General features: G+C 51.7%; 1 protein-coding gene across 1 annotated transcript in view; it reads right to left on the reverse strand.

The window, feature by feature from the left end:
• Positions 1-17,830, reverse strand: part of MYH9 (myosin heavy chain 9) — a 94,552-nt gene that overhangs the window by 56,532 nt on the left and 20,190 nt on the right. Inside the window, exon 2 of the mRNA XM_024127308.3 lies at positions 4,171-4,522. Coding sequence (XP_023983076.1) covers positions 4,171-4,503 — 333 coding nt within the window. The 5' untranslated portion in view covers positions 4,504-4,522. The remainder of the gene's footprint in view (positions 1-4,170; positions 4,523-17,830) is intronic.

Consider the following 17,830-nt stretch of genomic DNA (forward strand, 5'->3'; position numbering starts at 1 on the left):
GCACGAAGGGAAAAGGATTCGGCTGCAGCAAGCAAACTGTGTGGAAATACAAATTATTCTACCCTGAAGGACCCTCTGAGATATTCAAGCCTAAACTTTCCCAGCATTGGGAAAGACTCATGGCACTCCTCAACCATCTAGGATCCTTTGTGGGATAACAGGTCACTGACAGATACCTCTCTCCCTGGACTCTTCCAGAGACACTCACATGAAAATCTCTAAAAAACTTAAAGACCAGGGCTTCCCTGGTGGCGCAGTGGTTAAGAATCCGCCTGCCAGTGCAGGGGACACAGGTTCAAGCCCTGGTCCGGGAAGATCCCACATGCCACGGAGCAACGAAGCCCGTGCGCCGCAACTACTGAGCCTGCGCTCTAGAGCCCGCGAGCCGCAACTACTGAAGCCCGTGCGCCTAGAGCCCGTGCTCCGCGACAAGAGAAGCCACCGCAGTGAGAAGCCTGCGCACCGCAACGAACAGTAGCCCCCGCTCGCCGCAACCAGAGAAAGCCCGTGCGCGGCAACAGAGACCCAACACAGCCAAAAAAAATAAAAAATAAAATAAAAATAAATTAATTAAAAAAAAAAAAAAAACAAACTTAAACACCACTTTCATGTCCCCTGTGAGCCTTCGCCAAGACTCAGGTCTCCTCTTGAAGGGGAACCCAATTCGTCGACACTCCATGTGAGGCTCCCGAGAATATAGCCGATACCCCAAGTCTGAGATGACCAGGTTAAAGTCAGACCCCAGAGTCAAATCTCAGCAAGGGCAAGTTTCTTAACCTCCCTCTCCCTCCATTTCTCAATCTGTAAAATCGCAGTGAGAAACCTGCGCACCGCAACGAAGAGTAGCCCCCGCTCGCCGCAACCAGAGAAAGCCCGTGTGCGGCAACAGAGACCCAACACAGCCAAAAAAAATAAAAAATAAAATAAAAATAAATTAATTTAAAAAAAAAAAAAAAAAAACTTAAACACCACTTTCATGTCCCCTGTGAGCCTTCGCCAAGACTCAGGTCTCCTCTTGAAGGGGAACCCAATTCGTCGACACTCCATGTGAGGCTCCCGAGAATATAGCCGATACCCCAAGTCTGAGATGACCAGGTTAAAGTCAGACCCCAGAGTCAAATCTCAGCAAGGGCAAGTTTCTTAACCTCCCTCTCCCTCCATTTCTCAATCTGTAAAATGGGCACAGGTAGACTAGTTGATCCCCACTGAGTGGTCATGAGGATCACAGCACCCAGCACAGCCATGGAGAGAGGCTCAGAGTAGGTCAGGAGGAGCAGTTTCCGGTGGCAACGGTCTAAGCAGATCTGCCTTTCTTCAGTGCCCTCTTTTTCTAATAATTTTCCTGCTATTTTTTTCTTCCAAGATCCTTCTCCCCGACAGAAAAAAAAGACAGACTCCTAATAGCTGGGCGAGACCCCCTGAGACCACCCAGGTGACGGGTGCTCATTGCGGGGGACAGCTTTCTTTAGGCACAGCTGGGGCAACCCAAGCACCTTCTCCCTAGGAAAACAGGCCACAGGCCCAGAAGAAGCCAGGCGAAGCGAGGCCCATAAGCCATGCCCTCACACCTGCAGCCCCGACTGTTGAGTGACGGCCAAAGGCCACGAGGCAGTTCCTGGCAGAGCTGGGAGCAGACCTAGGTTCCACAATCCCCCCAGCGCAGACCTCCTTGGTCATGGAAGCTGGTTTTCCGAACTCCTCACATCTTTTGGTTTCCCTTGCTACGAGTGGCCTCGACCCTCACTGTCCGCAGCGTTGCCCCTCGACCCAACAGCAGCCAACATCCGAGGGGCTGGGTGTGAGTCAGTCCCGTCCCTTCCAACCCTGCCCACTCCAGTCTCGCCAAGACTGAGGGTGGATCTTGTGGCTGAATCCAAAGACAGGGTGCACACAGGAACCAGTCGGGAGCACAGAGGCCCTTCCCAGCACTGGCCAAGGGCTACAGGTCTTGGACTTTCCAAGCAGAAGTTAGGCTGAACGCAGAACTCCGGAAGGACCCACCAACCACACACCGGCCCCCGTGCAAAAGAGCAGCTGAGCTTGGAAATGAACCAGTGTGCTTGACTGCCTCTTCTGCTTGGAGGAGGGGACGCAGGGCCCTGAATTTCCTTCTTCCTGGGATAATCAGTCGATTGTTCTCCCTCCAAATACTCTCTTCAGGAGGTACCAGGAAAGCTCTGAAGCAAAGAAGTCTGCTCGAGGTGTTGGTCGTCTTCAGCTCGGGTATTACGGGAAGACGGGAGCACGGTGGGAAACCTCTGGTTTTCCCTCCATGACTGTCGGGTGGGGCTGAGATGGCAGGCCAGGGAGCTGCGAGGTCATCCCAGGGGCTCAGAAACAAGTGAGCTTTGTTCCTGGGGTTTGAGAAAACCCACACTCTAGGAAATCCAGCCCGATGAAAGCGAAGGACAACGTGGCCACCCATTTAGGGCGTGCCACAGGGCCAGATGTTTGGAAACAGCTGGTGGTGACAGCAGAAGGGGCCTGGGTTTTACTAGGACAAGCCTTTCTGACAGCTGGGTGGGCAATGGTCCCATGGGGGGGCTCAAGAGGACCTCAAAAAGTGCTCTGGGCTAATCCCATCAAATCAGTGGATGACGAAACTAAGCCCCGAGGCATGAGCGCTGCAGCTCAGGTGGGAGGAAGGGGCTGTACTGTGAGCCCATCCTGCTGGAGACCCGTGGAGGCGCAGACACTGAACAAGTGGCTCTGCTCCCACACGGCCACACCAGGGAGCTGCTCCATTCACGGGCCACAGAAGCTCTTTGTGCCCGACTGCCCCCTGCCCCCGGGCCTCCCCCCACCGAAGAAACAGACAGAGCAGCTGTGGCGCAGAATTAGCCACGCTGCCCACAACGCCAGGCAGACACACCGCACAAAGGCTCCCGGGGTCGCAATTTGGAACAGCGTGTGCAGAGAGGGGGCCTGTGAATGAGGCAGCGCCCCTGCCCTGGCAGCCCCACCGAGCGGCTCTGATCTCCCCGCAGCTCTGCACCTGCTGGGGGTCTCCATTAGGGCAACTGCACAGACAATCGACTTCCTTCTGGTGAGGATGCCAAGGAGGAGGCTGGACTGAGGCAGGAGGATCTGCGCACGGGAGATGCCAGCAAAGAAGCAAAAACGGGAGTTAAGGCCTAACGCCTCCAGCTGAAGAGTTCTGGAGAAAAGGCTCAGGTCCTGCCCACCAGTTGTAGGCACAGGTCCATGCCTGCCTAGAGTAAAACCCACACTCTGAGAGATGAAGCAACTAACGTCGAACGCACTTTTATACCTAGTATTTCCGTTTGCAGCCAGCTGATAGGCAAGTGCAGGCCACCGACTTGTTTCACACTCAGCAATGCTCTAACAGGACCCAAGCTGAACAGCGACACCCATAAAAGGCCGAGCAGAGGGCTGGAATTACCTTCACCTACGACAAAAGGTAGCAGCTACAGAACCCAGGCTCTGCGCGAGCCCAGGGCTGGCTGGTGCTTTACAATGCTTTCATGACTCCTCATAGATGAGGAAGTGAGGCCCCACGTAGCCATGTCAAATGGCCAGGAAGGGCCAAGACCGGAACCAGATCCCGGAGGCTCCAATTCCCATGACCTGAATCACTCTGCTTTACTGAGCAGGACCCATTTCTTAGAGCCAGCAGAGTGGTTCTAACATAAGCAGTTGAGGATGCCAAGGGGAGAGTCCCACTCCCAGACAACAGCACTTAGCTCCCATCTCCCCTCCACTGACAAGCAATGCTTCCTTTAAGGCTGTTTGTTTTTCTGCAGGTCACTACTTCTGAATTTAAGTGGTTAATACCCCGAGGGACAGGGGCTTTTAATTTGGTCCATACAATATTTTCATCAAGAAAGACAGAGATACTGAAACCCGAGTTCCAGTCTCAGGCCTGCCAGCACCTGGCTGTGTGACTCTGCATAAGTCCCTTGCCCTCTCTGGGCCTCAACCCTTCCCACCTGCCATATTAGAAGCCTGGGCGAAGCTGGTCTATAAAGGAGGACTTTTCCACTTAACACCAGTCAGTGTATTTCCTTCTCGGTAGGTCCTCCCCCTCCCGCCTACAGCCCCACTCACTTATGTAAATAAGCCCTGGAGCCTCCCTCCCGTGCAGAGCCCGCCCACTTTATGTAGATGAGCCCTGGAACCTCCCACCCGTGCAGAGCCCCGCCCACTTACGTAGATGAGCCCTGAGTAGTAGCGCTCCTTGAGGTTGTGCAGCACCGAGGCTTCGTTGAGGCACGTGAGCTCTGCCATGTCCTCCACCTTGGAGAACTTGGGTGGGTTCATCTTCTGGATATCATCCTTGTTCACCTTCACCTTCTTCCCGTTCTCCACCAGCTCCACGATGGCCTCCTCGCCCATCTCTTCCTTGAGGCTGGCGGGCTCAAAGCCACTCTTGTCGGAAGGCACCCATACCAGCTTCTTGGCAGCCCAGTCGGCCTGGGCCAGCGGGTTATTGATGAAGTTTTTATCCACATAGAGATACTTATCGGCAGCTTGCTGCGCCATGGTGACTTACAGCCAGGACCTGAAGGAGAAAAAAAGGATACAACGTTAGCTACAACTATACCAGCCACAGAGAGATCACTGACGTCATGTGTTTGCAAACTGTACAGCATTATAATAAGTAAAATTATATATAACCAGATTGTACAATTTGTCAAAATTTTCTCGCCCTCTACTTTCGGGAGAAAGATGTACATCACCGAAAAAACAAGTTGATATCAGAGATTCTGTAAGGAATTAATGATGAGATGTATCCCAGGATCAATGCACAATCAAACAATCTATAAACAACGATTGTGCCAAATGATATGCATAATAAGAATCTCAGACAGATGTCATTAGAGTCACACTAAGCTACACCTGCTAAGGCAGGAAAGTGACCACACGGTTTAAGAGGACTTCCAACAAGAACACATTTCTAGTTAACCCATAAAAGGCAACTGACTACAAGCACACAGAGTGGAAGTCTCCAGTTTAAAAAATGTTTTCTTATTTCACGGAGTCAACCAAGAGAAGAAAACACAACACCAATATGTTGCCGACAGATTTTAATTCCATCGCCCCAAGAAATAAGGCGAGAAGAAAAGAAGTCAGGCTCCAGGACACATGGTGGAGAGTAAGGAGTGCTTCCCTTCTGAGGCACTAATGTAAAAAGGCAACGCTCATAATTTATGGGCCAGGAGAACATAAGTCCATGTGTGTTTGCCTTTTTTTGAAGCTGATTTGCAAAACAAAGATGATAAAATAATAATCCCTCTTATCTGAGTGGTTTTATAGTTTAGGAAATACCATCACACACACTTCACTATCTCATAAGATCCTCCTCCTAACAACTCTGTAAAGTGGGTAAAGTACGTGTTATCATCCCATTTTACAGATGAGGAAACAGAAGCTCTCTGGAGGTAAGGGGCTTAGTCCAGAGTTACCTAGGAAGGACTCCTGGTCTCTGTGGTCTCCCATAGTCTAACCACAGTACTTATTCCTGCTCAGAGGCTCAGGCTGGGATCAGCTGGGAGGATAGCTGCTTTGAGTGAACCAAAAGCAGGACGAAGAAACCCTGGTCTAGGGACTTCCCCGGTGGCACAGTGGTAAAGAGCCCACCTGCCAATGCAGGGGACACAGGTTCGAGCCCTGGTCGGGGAAGATCCCACATGCCGCGGAGCAACTAAGCCCGTGCACCACAACTACTGAGCCTGCGCTCTAGAGCCCACGAGCCATGACTACTGGAGCCCACGTGCCACGACTACTGAAGCCCTTGTGCCTAGAGCCCGTGCTCCACAACAATAGAAGCCACCGCAATGAGAAGCCTGTGTGCCACAACAAAGAATAGCCCCTGCTCGCTGCAACTAGGGAAAGCCTGCGTGCAGCAGTGAGGACCCAACGCAGCCAAAAAATAAATAAATAATAAAAATTAAATTGAATTAAATAAATAAAAGAAAAAGAAACCCTGGTCTAGGACAGAACCAGCCCACAGCCACCAGAGGAACAACCCAGAAGCTCACTGACTAGCTCATGACACAGGGAAGCTTTTCCCTTGTGAGATCAAGGCTCCCTCCCCAGGCCCAGGAAGCCAGGAGGACCCCAGATCCAAACCCAGAGTCTCACAGTCTTTCATGCTTCCTGATCCCAACAGGAACTTGGATGCCAAGGAGGCTGAAGGCTTGGGAGGCAGAGAACAAAAGCGAAAGTCTGGGCTGCCCGGGCCTTCTTATCTGGGCTCATTAAATGGTTTCCAGATCAAGGCTGAGGGGCTGCCTTGGACTCACTCCACGAGAGGCTGTTTTCCAGGAAATCTGCTAGCTCCCACCCACCACAAGGGAAGGCAAATCCAAGGAGCGGAGCCTGGCAGCCTCCCCAGCAAGCTCAGCCGGTGGCTTTGTTTACATTCGCAGCACAAGCAAACCCTGGCAGCCCCTCTTGGGGGGCCAAGGGGCACCATCCACCTGCAAGGACCACCCCCGGGAGAAGCAGGCAGGGCCCAGAGTTAGGCAGCAGCCAACAAGGCAGGAATGGGATGGCTGCAAACCGCCTGGCCAGCCTCATCTTCCGTGTGGGTCTGGAGGCTACAGGCCCAAAGCCAGCTGTCCTCACCTCCACACTGGCCAGTCCATTCAAACAAATCAAAGGCTTCTCTCTGCCAGAGTAAATACCAGTAGTCTTCTGCCTCTCTGCCGTCCGTCTGGCCATGGGCCAGTCATCCTCTGCAAAGTCCTAGCACCCAGGGTCCCCAAACCAATCTCCCCAATCACGTCACCACCATGCTCGAGAACTCACAACAATCACTGAGCACAGGGCCCTCCCTGGCTGCTGGTTCTCAGCCTTTCCTCAGACTTCAAACCCGGAAAGGAGAGGACAATCTCCCACCAATATGCAAAAAGGGATTCACGTCAACCCCGTCCCCCCAAACCCCAAGTCCACTGCTCGTTAGGAGTTCCACCAATGCGGTCCAGCGAAGGCACCCTTTACAAGATCACTCCAAGAGAAGGGGGGAAGGGGCCAATCATTAAGTACCTACCTACCAACATCAAGTTGGGTTTATTCCCAGCCTCACCTAACCATCAGCCACCCTGGGGAAAAAAAGCTCTTATTTTCCCCAGTTTACAAATGAGGAAACAGTCCGGAGAGGGCAAGTCGCTTGCCCAGAGTTGCCCAGCCCAGTTATGGGCTAACCCAGATCTGCCTGGTTCCCAGGCCTGGCCTCTTCCCAGCACACTTGTGCCTGGGGTCTTGCAAAAGGAGTCAGGCCAACACTGGGGCTGGGCTGAAACTGTCAGAAAGTTGAGTGGAGCACGGGGCGTACAGGGGAATGCATCCCACAACATCCAGCAGATATTTGCTGGGCATTATCAGGCAGCCAGGGAGGCTGAGAAAGACTTGTGTGCCTGGCAGGGAAGCCAGCAGACAGGTTAACACTCACCTCTAAGGATGCAGGTGGAGCAAAGCCGCCACCGTCCAGATCTGTGAGCGAGGAAGGAAGGGGCTTTATAGAAAGGACACCGGGGAGGCGACTGCCTGATCGCGGCAGCCAGCACACGCCACTTCTCCCCGCCCTGTCTTGGGACCATGCTAAACAGCCTCTGACATTTTTTAAAAACTGCGCGTAATAGAACAGTTTACAAGATCAAAGAAAAAGACCCCCCACCAAATTCCTGACACTCTCTCCACAAAAATTAGTTTTCTCTCTTTTTTTTTTAATGGTCCCTTCTAGTCCTGGCTCATAGAAACACTTGATTTTTAACTATCTCAGGCAGGGAGTTTCACATTTTGTATTTTCCCTCTTCACTCTGACCACTTCCCCACAGGGCCACAGTCTGCTTCTTGATGGTTTTTATCCATATGCTTCACTGTTACAGGGGACAATGCAGAGGCTCTGAGAGGAAAGTAACCTGCTGTTCACACAGCTGGGGGGGATGAGGACACGAATCCAGGACCCCTGACCCCAAAGCCTCGTTAGTAATCACTTTTAATGGCTGCATGATATTCCAAAGTGATTTTTTAAAAAAAATACCGCTTACTAGTTGTTTTCCTCTTATCTAATGGACCACCTTGAGATAAGCTCTCAAGTGGAGTTATGCGAGCAAAGGAACATCTGTCTGGGTGTTTTTATGGCCCCCGAGGGTACACTGGTGTGCACAGCCACTTGGGCAGGGTACCCACGTGGCAGCAACCACACCAGCACTAAGAAAACTGTCTGCAGGAAAGAGCTCGTGGCTCAGATTAGGGAACCTCAGAAGTCCTGGGAAGTTGTGGGACTCAGCAGGCCAGCAACGGGTTAAGGAGAAAGGAGGCGGCTCTGGCCCATTGGAGATCAGATCAGGCTAAAGCCAGCCCTTTCCATGCCGGCTTCCTGCGGGTGCCAGTCCAACTCCAAGAAACCCAAGTAGTTGCCTTTTTAGGCCATAATCGAGAGGACACAACCAGAGGCTAAATTAGGATTCTCAGGAAATGATGAAACTGAAAGTAAATAGGTTGACCAAAAACCTCTGCTTTTAACACAGAATATCATTCCTCGATTATTTGCCTTCTCCCCTTCCCCCCCAAAGATCCATTTGGATCTTTTACTCCTTCCTGTTTTCCGAAGGAATCCTCTCCCTCTCCCTCCCTCCTTCCTTCCCTCCCTCTCCCTCCCTCCTTCCTTCCCTCCCTCTCCCCGTGGTTGGTTGTCTTTGTACTTGCTTGTGTGCTTGTATGGAAAAGAATCTGCCAGCCCCTTAAAGACATAATTTATTGTACTAGGACAAATCAGTGGTCCAGACACTGTGAGCTTTTCCATTCCTAGATGGTAGGATTTATGTAGCCTTCCGCGGGCCAAGTTCTAGGCTTGGAGCTTTCAAAGTCATCACACCTCATCTTAAAGCTACCATCTTAACTCATCTTAAAGTACTGAGAGCCTGCTACTAAGCTCTCCATTTTCTCACTCAGTCCTCACAATCATTTCATAAGGGGTATGTCATCATATTCATATGACAGGTGGGGGAAATGAGGCTCAGACAAGTCACAAAAGCCAGGTTCAAACTCAGAGCCACTCGGCTGCAAGGCCCTGCTCAGTTTCCACTTAGACTGCCTTCCCACGAGCTCTCCGCGGCCGTGGGGAGAACACAACCTTAGAACCCCGCTGGGGAAGCAAACCACTGAAATGGACATTAATTATGCCAGCTCTAATTATGCCAGCTCGAGGCTGCAAACCCCATCCCCTTGTGCTGGTTTGTACAAGGGACTCTTCACATTTCCACCTTAAATCGGCGGAGCTAAAAGTAAGGTGAGGGCCGTGACCTTGAGGGAGCCATTCAAGTTCTCTGAGCCGAGGTTCCAGTTCAGAGACCCAGGCAGCCTCAACCCAGAGCCCTGTTCCAGCTTAGTCACTGATGTACGCCAGCAGGTCCCTTTAATTTTTTCTTTAATCCCCACCCCCATCCCAGAGAGCACAGGTAAACAGGCCCCTTCTTTCCCTTATAGCCATTGCTTCTGAGTGAAATGAAACTATCGAGGTGCCTGAGTTCCATTGTCAAGGAAAAGAATTTGAAAAAGAATAGATACATGTATATGTATAACTGAATCACTTTGCTGTACACCTGAAACTAACACAACATTGTTAATCAACTATACTCCAATATAAAATAAAAAGTTAAAAAAAAAAGAGCTGGGCTTCCCTGGTGGCGCAGCAGATAAGAATCTGCCTGCCAATGCAGGGGACACAGGTTCTATCCCCGGTCTGGGAAGATCCCACATGCCGCGGAGCAACTAAGCCCGTGCGCCGCAACTACTGAGCCTGCGCTCTAGAGACCACAAGCCACAACTACTGAAGCCCGTGTGCCGTAACTACTGAAGTCCACGTGCCTAGAGCCCATGCTCGGCAACAAAGAGAAGCCACCGCAAAGAGAAGCCTGCGCGCCGCAACGAAGAGTAAGCCCCGCTTGCTACAACTAGAGAAAGCCCGCACGCAGCAGCAAAGACCAAAATAAATAAATTAATTAATTAAAAGAAACAAAGAGAGGCCCAGGTGATTAATGGAAGACAGAAAGCAGCCACGCTGAGGGCAGGGCAGGGGGGAGCGCGTCCACGGCTGGGCCGGCTCACCCCATCGTCCTGCAACCGCGTGCAGCAACGAAGACCCAACACAGCCAAAAAATAAATAAATAAAATAAAAATAAAAATTTTAAATTAAAAAAAAGAGCCTATGAAAGCAGCTGCTGAAATAATATAGAAATTTTCAAACTCATGAGATTTACTTATTCAATCAACTAATACATACTGAGGCTCTACGTGCAAAAATACTGTGACAAAGGTGAAAAGGACCCAAGGAGCTTGTAATGTAGTGAGATGACAGCATAGACACATACCACTAGTGACAGTGCCAATTTGGGACTTTATACAGAATATAGAGTGGACAGAAAGCAAGCTCCTTGGTTTCCTCTCCCTTTCACAGCTGCACCCAGCACCAAATATGGTGGGGGCCCAACAGATAGGTTGGCTGTATGGATGAAGAAGTACTGCCGGCCCTTCAAATCTGCAGATGCCACCAACCGTGGATCAAGACTCCATGAAGGAAAACAGAGGAACAAGCAACTTGCTTGTAGGAACGAGAAAGGGGTGATTCAGTGGAAAACTTGGAAACTCAAGGGAGAGTTTCATGGAGGAGATGACATTTAAGCTGGGTCCCGGACGATGGGTAGAATACTGATGGGGGAGGAGAAAGATGATCAAGAAGTATTCCAGGCCAAGGGAGAAGGTATAGTTTTTCATAAACTATTACATTATGTGATCAGTTAAGGCAGGGTTTCTCAGCCTCAGCACTATGAACATTGGGGGCCAGATAATTCTTTGCTGTGCGGCCTGTCCTGTGCATTGGAAGATGTTTAGCAGCATCTCTGACCTCTATCCACTGGATGACAGGGGCACTTGGTCCCCAGTTTTGACAATCAAAATTGTCTCCAGACATTGCCAAAGGTGGGGAGTGGGGGGAAAGTGCACCCAGTTGAGAACCACTGATTTAAGGGATTAGTATGAACAAATATTGCATCAGGGACCCAGACCTCTCCTTAGTAAATTCTCTCCCAACTCTCAAGGGCACAAGCCAACTCTCCTTAAAACAGAAGTCCTCAGAGCAAAATCATTCCCAGGACCCAAACAATGACCATCATGGATGGTGCTGTCACCAAGGAAGGACTGTCCCTTGTAATACACTGTATTTTAAGGGATATGACCACTACTGGACTGTACTTTAAAGACTCCTAAATGCCCACTTAAAAATAATAAAGCAGGCAAAGGAGGCTGATGTACTTCCCCAGACAGGACATGAATCTCCCTCAGAGCCTCCAACATGGCAGCTCAGCCAGTGATTCATAAGCAAAGTTCACCAGCATCAAGAGGCCCCGGTGAGGGGCTTCCCTGGTGGCACAGTGGTTAAGAATCCGCCTGTTGGGCTTCCCTGGTGGGGCAGTGGTTGGGAGTCCGCCTGCCGATGCGGGGGGCGCGGGTTCGTGCCCCGGTCCGGGGGGATCCCGCGTGCCGCGGAGCGGCTGGGCCCGTGAGCCATGGCCGCTGGGCCTGCGCGTCCGCAGCCTGTGCTCCGCGGCGGGAGAGGCCGCAAAAAAAAGAATCCGCCTGTCAATGCAGGAGACATGGGTTTGATCCCTGGTCTGGGAAGATCCCACATGCCGAGGAGCAACTAAGCCCGTGTGCCACAACTACTGAGCCCACGTGCTGCAACTACTGAAGCCCACACACCTAGAGCCCGTGCTCCACAACGAGAAGCCAGTGCAATGTGAGGCCCGTGCACCACAATGAAGAGTAGCCCCCGCCTGCTACAACTAGAGAAAGCCCGCGCGCAGCAGCAAAGACCAAAATAAATAAAGTCATTAATTTGAAAAAAACAAAAAGAGGCCCTGATTAACGGAAGACAGAAAGCAGCCACGTTGGGGGTAGGGCAGGGGGGAGCGCGTCCATGGCTGGGCCAGCTCACCCCATCGTCCTGGGAAATCCATCAAATGCTATTTACTGGATGGTTTTGGCAAATCAGAATTAGTCCCAGGGAGGGAATTCCCTGGCAGTTCAGTGGTTAGGACTCTGCACTCTCATTGCCGAGGGCACGGGTTCCATCCCTGGTCAGGGAACTAAGATCCTACAAGCCAAGCGGCGTGGCCAAAAATTAAAAAAAAAAAAAGATAAAAAGAAAAAAGAAAAAGGATTAGTTCCAGGGATGATACCCAGGCGAATGTTTCCCACCTACCAGAGGGACGTCTCCACCTGGTGGACCCACAAGCATCATCACACCTGAACTCCCCCCAGCCTCCTCTCCCCAAACCTGCACTCTCTTCTAGGTCTCCATCTCCGGCTAAGGCACTGTCCTTCTGGTCACCCAAGACAGTCACTGTAAATTCCTCCCCGGTGGATTAGCAAGCCCTCCACCAACCTCATGGCCAGCACCCCTTCCACACCAGGCCTGCGTCCAGTCCTTTCTGGGCTGTTACAGCTGCTCCTTGCTGGCTCTTCTTCCCCTGCATCTTCCACCTCCTTCAAATCCAGCCTCCTCACTGCCTTCAGGATGACTCAGCAGCTGTATTTCTAGGCATGCTACTTTCTATTTTATTGATATCCCTAGCCCATCCAAAACAGTTCAAGGGCTCTGAGACTTCCCCAAAATAAAATAAAATCATCTTTGCACGGTGAGTAGGCCCTTTGTGACCCTACCCATTAATCTCCTCCGTGCTCCTAGCCCTTCCTCTCCCGATGCCCTCCCTTTGTGGTGCAGCCTAAGCCTTTCCCAGCTCCTCATAAACAATTCCTTCACATCCCACTCTGCTTACGCCTCCGGGCCTTCGAAGAAGAGGTGTCCCCTCTGCACCAGGAACCCTCTCAAATAGCTCCACACTCCGTCCTCTGATTGCTGTGAAAAGACTTCCCTCACGTCCCCCCTCTCTGGGCTCTGTCCTGTATCCACTGCAGTAATCCAGCAGCTGGATTGGCACAATGTGCAGTTTTATCTGAGGACAGGGACCAGCTCTCATTCATCTTCAATCGTCTAGTGCAATGCCTGACTTGGAGCAGGTGCTCAGTTAAAGTTTCCTGAATGAATGAATAAGGAACAAGACGAAGAAGAGGAGGCAGGAGGAGTAATGGGGAAGGTTTTCGAAGAGCTATGCCAAGAGGCCAGAGAGTACAAAAGCTGAAGTGACAGGGAGAGCAGAGCTGAAAGCACACACCAGGGTCGCAGCCACCTTATTTGTCTTATTTGTTACAAAACCCGAGTCATTTGTGGACTAATTTTTATATCCCTCAAACAAAAAGGGAAAGAAAGCACATTGGGGCTTTCAACCCACAAAGAGAAACAGTACTAAAGGTAACTTACTGGACCCCAAGAAGCTCTGCATAAGGTTGAATAAACCATCTCAGTTTTCTGGAACCATCTAGCACCCCCTGATTAACCAAGATGGAGGTGCCTACCATCTACCACCAGACATAGCAGAAAGGACCTCAGCTGGGGTGGCGTGGCCTCTGCCCTCATCGGGAGCCGGGAAAAGCCCTGGGCCACGCTTCCTGCCTCTCCTGTCCTTGGTCTGCATCTGCTGAGCAAGTGCCACAGGCGCGTTCTCTGGTATCAATTCAGAACAAAGAGACAGGACTTGGAGAAACCACTGCCTCGTGGGGCACCGACTCTGCAGATCCCAAGATAAAATGTTTGTAATGCACCATGATGGAAAGGAATGGAATGGGCACGAATTTGGAGTCGGACGGCCCTGGGTTTGATTCCCCCGCTCATGATTCCTGTGATCTTCAAGCTGGGAACACCTCAATTTCCTAGCTTTAGAAAGAGAAAGAAGTATGGACCGTCGACCACTGGAGGAGTTATAACTCAACTTCCCAGCAAAGGATCCGACATTTACTAGGAACTACCTCCCAACTCCTCTGTCTAGTCCTCCTGACCTGATTAATCCTAATCCTTCCTGGAATGATACCTGGGGCTTACAAAAAAACCTTCCAGAAGCTTGGTGACTCTTTCTCCAGGTAACGCTACTCCACAGAGAACAAGGTGGTACAATCCAGTGACTCTTAGCCACTTTAGCCTCCTAAGTGATTTGCACGAGGGGAGAGGGTTTTCTGGCCAAGGAAGGTTGGAAATGCTGCATCCCATGGCCCTCCTGCTGAGCCGCGATATACACAAAAGGTTCTTAGAAGCCTGCAGTAAGGAAACCCACTTCATTTTGCCCACTCAGGCTTAGCGCCCAAGAACATCCTTCAGGAAAAATATTTCTTGATGCTGGCCTGGGAAATGCTGGTCTGGTGGGATGTGTGCAGGAGGCCTGCGGCAGAGGAGCTGGGGTTGAGTCTGGCTTGGCACCGACCAGCTGGGTGACCCTTCCTGGGCAGCTGCTGTCAGGCTCAAACAAGATAATGGACACAGAAGCCTTCCTGCATAAACATGGGGGCTGTTCAGCCACTCAGCCACCCAGGGCCAACCTCACAGCAGCCCCCCACCCCGAGGTGCTCACTCTCCCCAGGCTATGAAGGGGGGCGGGGCCCCCCAGCTGCCCAGAGCCCAGAAGCTGCTGAGGAATGGGAGAATGGCGGATGGGCCCCTCCCCTCCCCACCTCAGGAATGTTGTTTGCTTACAGAAGAAGCTGGGACTTGTTTCCATTAGCAGTATTCCAACCCAAGCCTGTATTGATGCTTAGCAGATAAGAAAACCAGACCAGAGACAGGCCAGAGAGGAATTTAGCACCAGAGCCCCAGATCCCATCCCCTTCGCCCTTCCCTCCTCAGAGGCCATCTGGAGGGGCTTCCCAGGACTCCTGAGTTCCCCAGGGAACTCCGAGATACAGGGCCTGCAACCAAGGAACCCAGGCCATCAAAAGCGACACCAGATTGAGTATGCAGAGTTCCTCCTCCTAGTGAGGCATGGGGGGAGGGGCGGGGGGAGGACTAGGGGGCGGGGGCAGGGGGCGTGGGAGGGAGTAGCTGGAGACTGGGGGTGGGGGTGCACAGCGGCTCACCCAGTATCTTATCAGCCATGTTGAGGAGGGGGGGGGGCAGGGGGCGTGGGAGGGAGTAGCTGGAGACTGGGGGTGGGGGTGCACAGCGGCTCACCCAGTATCTTATCAGCCATGTTGAGGAATGTGGACTTTATTCTAGGGACAAGGGGAGGCGGGGGTGGGGGGGTGGGGGGGGTGAGGGGTGACGGGGTGACATCACTGGATTTGTATTTTAAAGAGATCACCCTCCCTGACCTCAGTTTAAGAGGGCAACGAGAGAAGTCAGCAGTTGGAAAGTACCATGGACCAGCCAGGAGGGGGCTTCCAACCTGAGAGGAGAAAGAGTTCCTTGACAAGGCTGGGGAGAGAGAGATCACATGCCACACGAGGGGGGGCAAATGGAGGCAGACTTCACCCTCTGAGCTACCACTCCTAACAGCCCAGCTCAGGGAGAACCCAGGCAAGGAGAACCCTGGCAGTCCATGCCCACTGAGGTCACTTCCTCCTAAGTGAGAAGTGACCCAGCATCCCAGGAACTCTCTGGCCAGTGTTACCAAAGTGCCTTGGGCATAGATCTCCTGCATCATGTGTCAGAGACCAAAGCGCCCGCCCGCCCGACTGAGTCTCCTCCATTAAGATACCATCCTGTCCTCCGGGCCACAAGGTACATTTTTAATGAATGAATCAAGCAACTAATCAGGGCAGGAAGCAGAGCTTGAAAACAGCTCTGCTATTTAAGAAATCCACCATTCAGAATGACGACCTTTCCCACCTAAAGAGAAAGATCCCTATGGCCTTTAGAGCCCAACAAACTCCCGCAACCAATGCCTCCAACTACCTTTCCAGCCCCATCTATACTGTCCCCTGCCAGACACTCTCATTCAAACACGACTCCCAGACTTCCCTGGTGCTGCAGTGGTTAAGACTCCACCTGCCAATGCAGGGGACACGGGTTCGAGCCCTGGTCCGGGAAGATCCCACATGCCACGGAGCAACTAAGCCCGTGGGCCATAACCACTCAGCCTGCGCTCTAGAGCCCGTGAGCCACAACTACTGAGCCCGCGTGCCACAACTACTGAAGCCCAAGCGCCTAGAGCCCGTGCTCCGCAACAAGGAAAGCCACCGCAATGAGAAGCCCGCGCACCACAACGAAGGGTAGGCCCCGCTCGCCGCAACTAGAGAAAGCCCGCGCACAGCAACGAAGACCCAACACAGCCAAAAATAAAGAAAGAAAGAAATTTACAAAAAAAAAAAAAAAAAACCACACAACTCCCCAGAGGACAGTCTTCGCTTCATCACAATTCTCCACTCACCCAGGCAGCCTTTCCTAACACCCGGTATCTCCGCAACAAGGAAAGCCACCGCGATGAGAAGCCCGCGCACCACAACGAAGGGTAGGCCCCGCTCGCCGCAACTAGAGAAAGCCCGCGCACAGCAACGAAGACCCAACACAGCCAAAAATAAAGAAAGAAAGAAATTTACAAAAAAAAAAAAAAAAAAAAAAACCACACAACTCCCCAGAGGACAGTCTTCACTTCATCACAATTCTCCACTCACCCAGGCAGCCTTTCCTAACACCCGGTATATTATTCCTCTTTCTCTCTCCTCTCCCCAGGCCTGCTCCAGCACAGTCTGCCTTATGCTAGAACCAGCAGAACCTCTCTGCCTGTCCCCATCGTCCCTGGAACTCCCTCAGGTGCTGACTGAGCCCAGGGTTCAGAGAGAGGGTCCTCAGTCAGTCGCTGCCTGTGGACATGAACTCGACTATTCAGGATGCTTGGGTTTACAGCTCACACGGTGTCTTCTGGAACCTGGCTGTCCAGCAGAATAACCATTCCCTCCTAACCCCTCCTGTCTGGTGTCAAAGAGAGGACAGGCACAGCAGCAATGCAGCTCTCACTCAATGGTGAGAAGCTGGGCGAGCAGCTGCCGGTAGATCTGCAGGTAAGTTGTCTGCACTGGACGTTGACTTTGCTTTTAACTGGTTCAATATTTGTGTAGTGAGATCACACATGTGCCTCGCCTACTCGGCAATGAGCTTCCACTCGGCTGCCCAGGAGAGATTGTAGAGAAGCAAGTCGTTTCAGACGTGGTGGTGGGGTCCCCCCCAAAGAGCGAGGTGCACATTATCCTCCCAGATGCACCCCCAGGTTTGACAAGGTTGACACAATAGCTTGGCTGACTTCTCATCAGGAACTGCGCACGGACACACCACCCTGCCCTCCCGCAGACAGCATCTCCTGAACCCTCCAGAGCTTCCCACACTCGCACAGGGGCGACACAAACCTTCAGATTCCTGCAGTCAAGTTATTCCTTCCCTTTGGTTCTGCTGATAGGACGGTTTTTCTTTCCCCAAGCATGCAAGCACAGCTTGCTGAAACCCAACACAGAAAAATAACCATACTGAGAAGATTTAATTATACGGCCGCAGTCTCAATGGTAAAGCAGCATGCTGCTTTCCTGAGTCCACATCAGGATGGCTGAGAAGCCCAACTTGAGGTCAGAAACGAAAGACAAGTTTGAAGACCAGTCAATCCAGGACCCACCGGGTCTTCGGCAGCTTGTTATTCTGAGTGATGTTCAAATGACACAAAAAACAAACAAAATCCCTGAGTATCGTAGCTGCTACCACCAATAGCCATCCTGATCCCATTGTGCTGGGCTGAGAGCTCTAGGGCCATGATGGATCCCAGTCACCACCTGGCCCCTGATGACGGACTGGCGTAGGCTCTGAGTAATCCCTAATGAACTTTAGAAATGGGGAAGGTTCCAGTCTCCCAAAAGGTCCAAACTCCAAGGACCAAGCCCAACCGACTCTCTGCCACCCTTTTTTTTTTTTTTTTTTTTTTTTTTTTTTTTT

This window comes from Physeter macrocephalus, chromosome 6, assembly GCF_002837175.3.
Source record: "Physeter macrocephalus isolate SW-GA chromosome 6, ASM283717v5, whole genome shotgun sequence".
NCBI lineage: Eukaryota > Metazoa > Chordata > Mammalia > Artiodactyla > Physeteridae > Physeter > Physeter macrocephalus.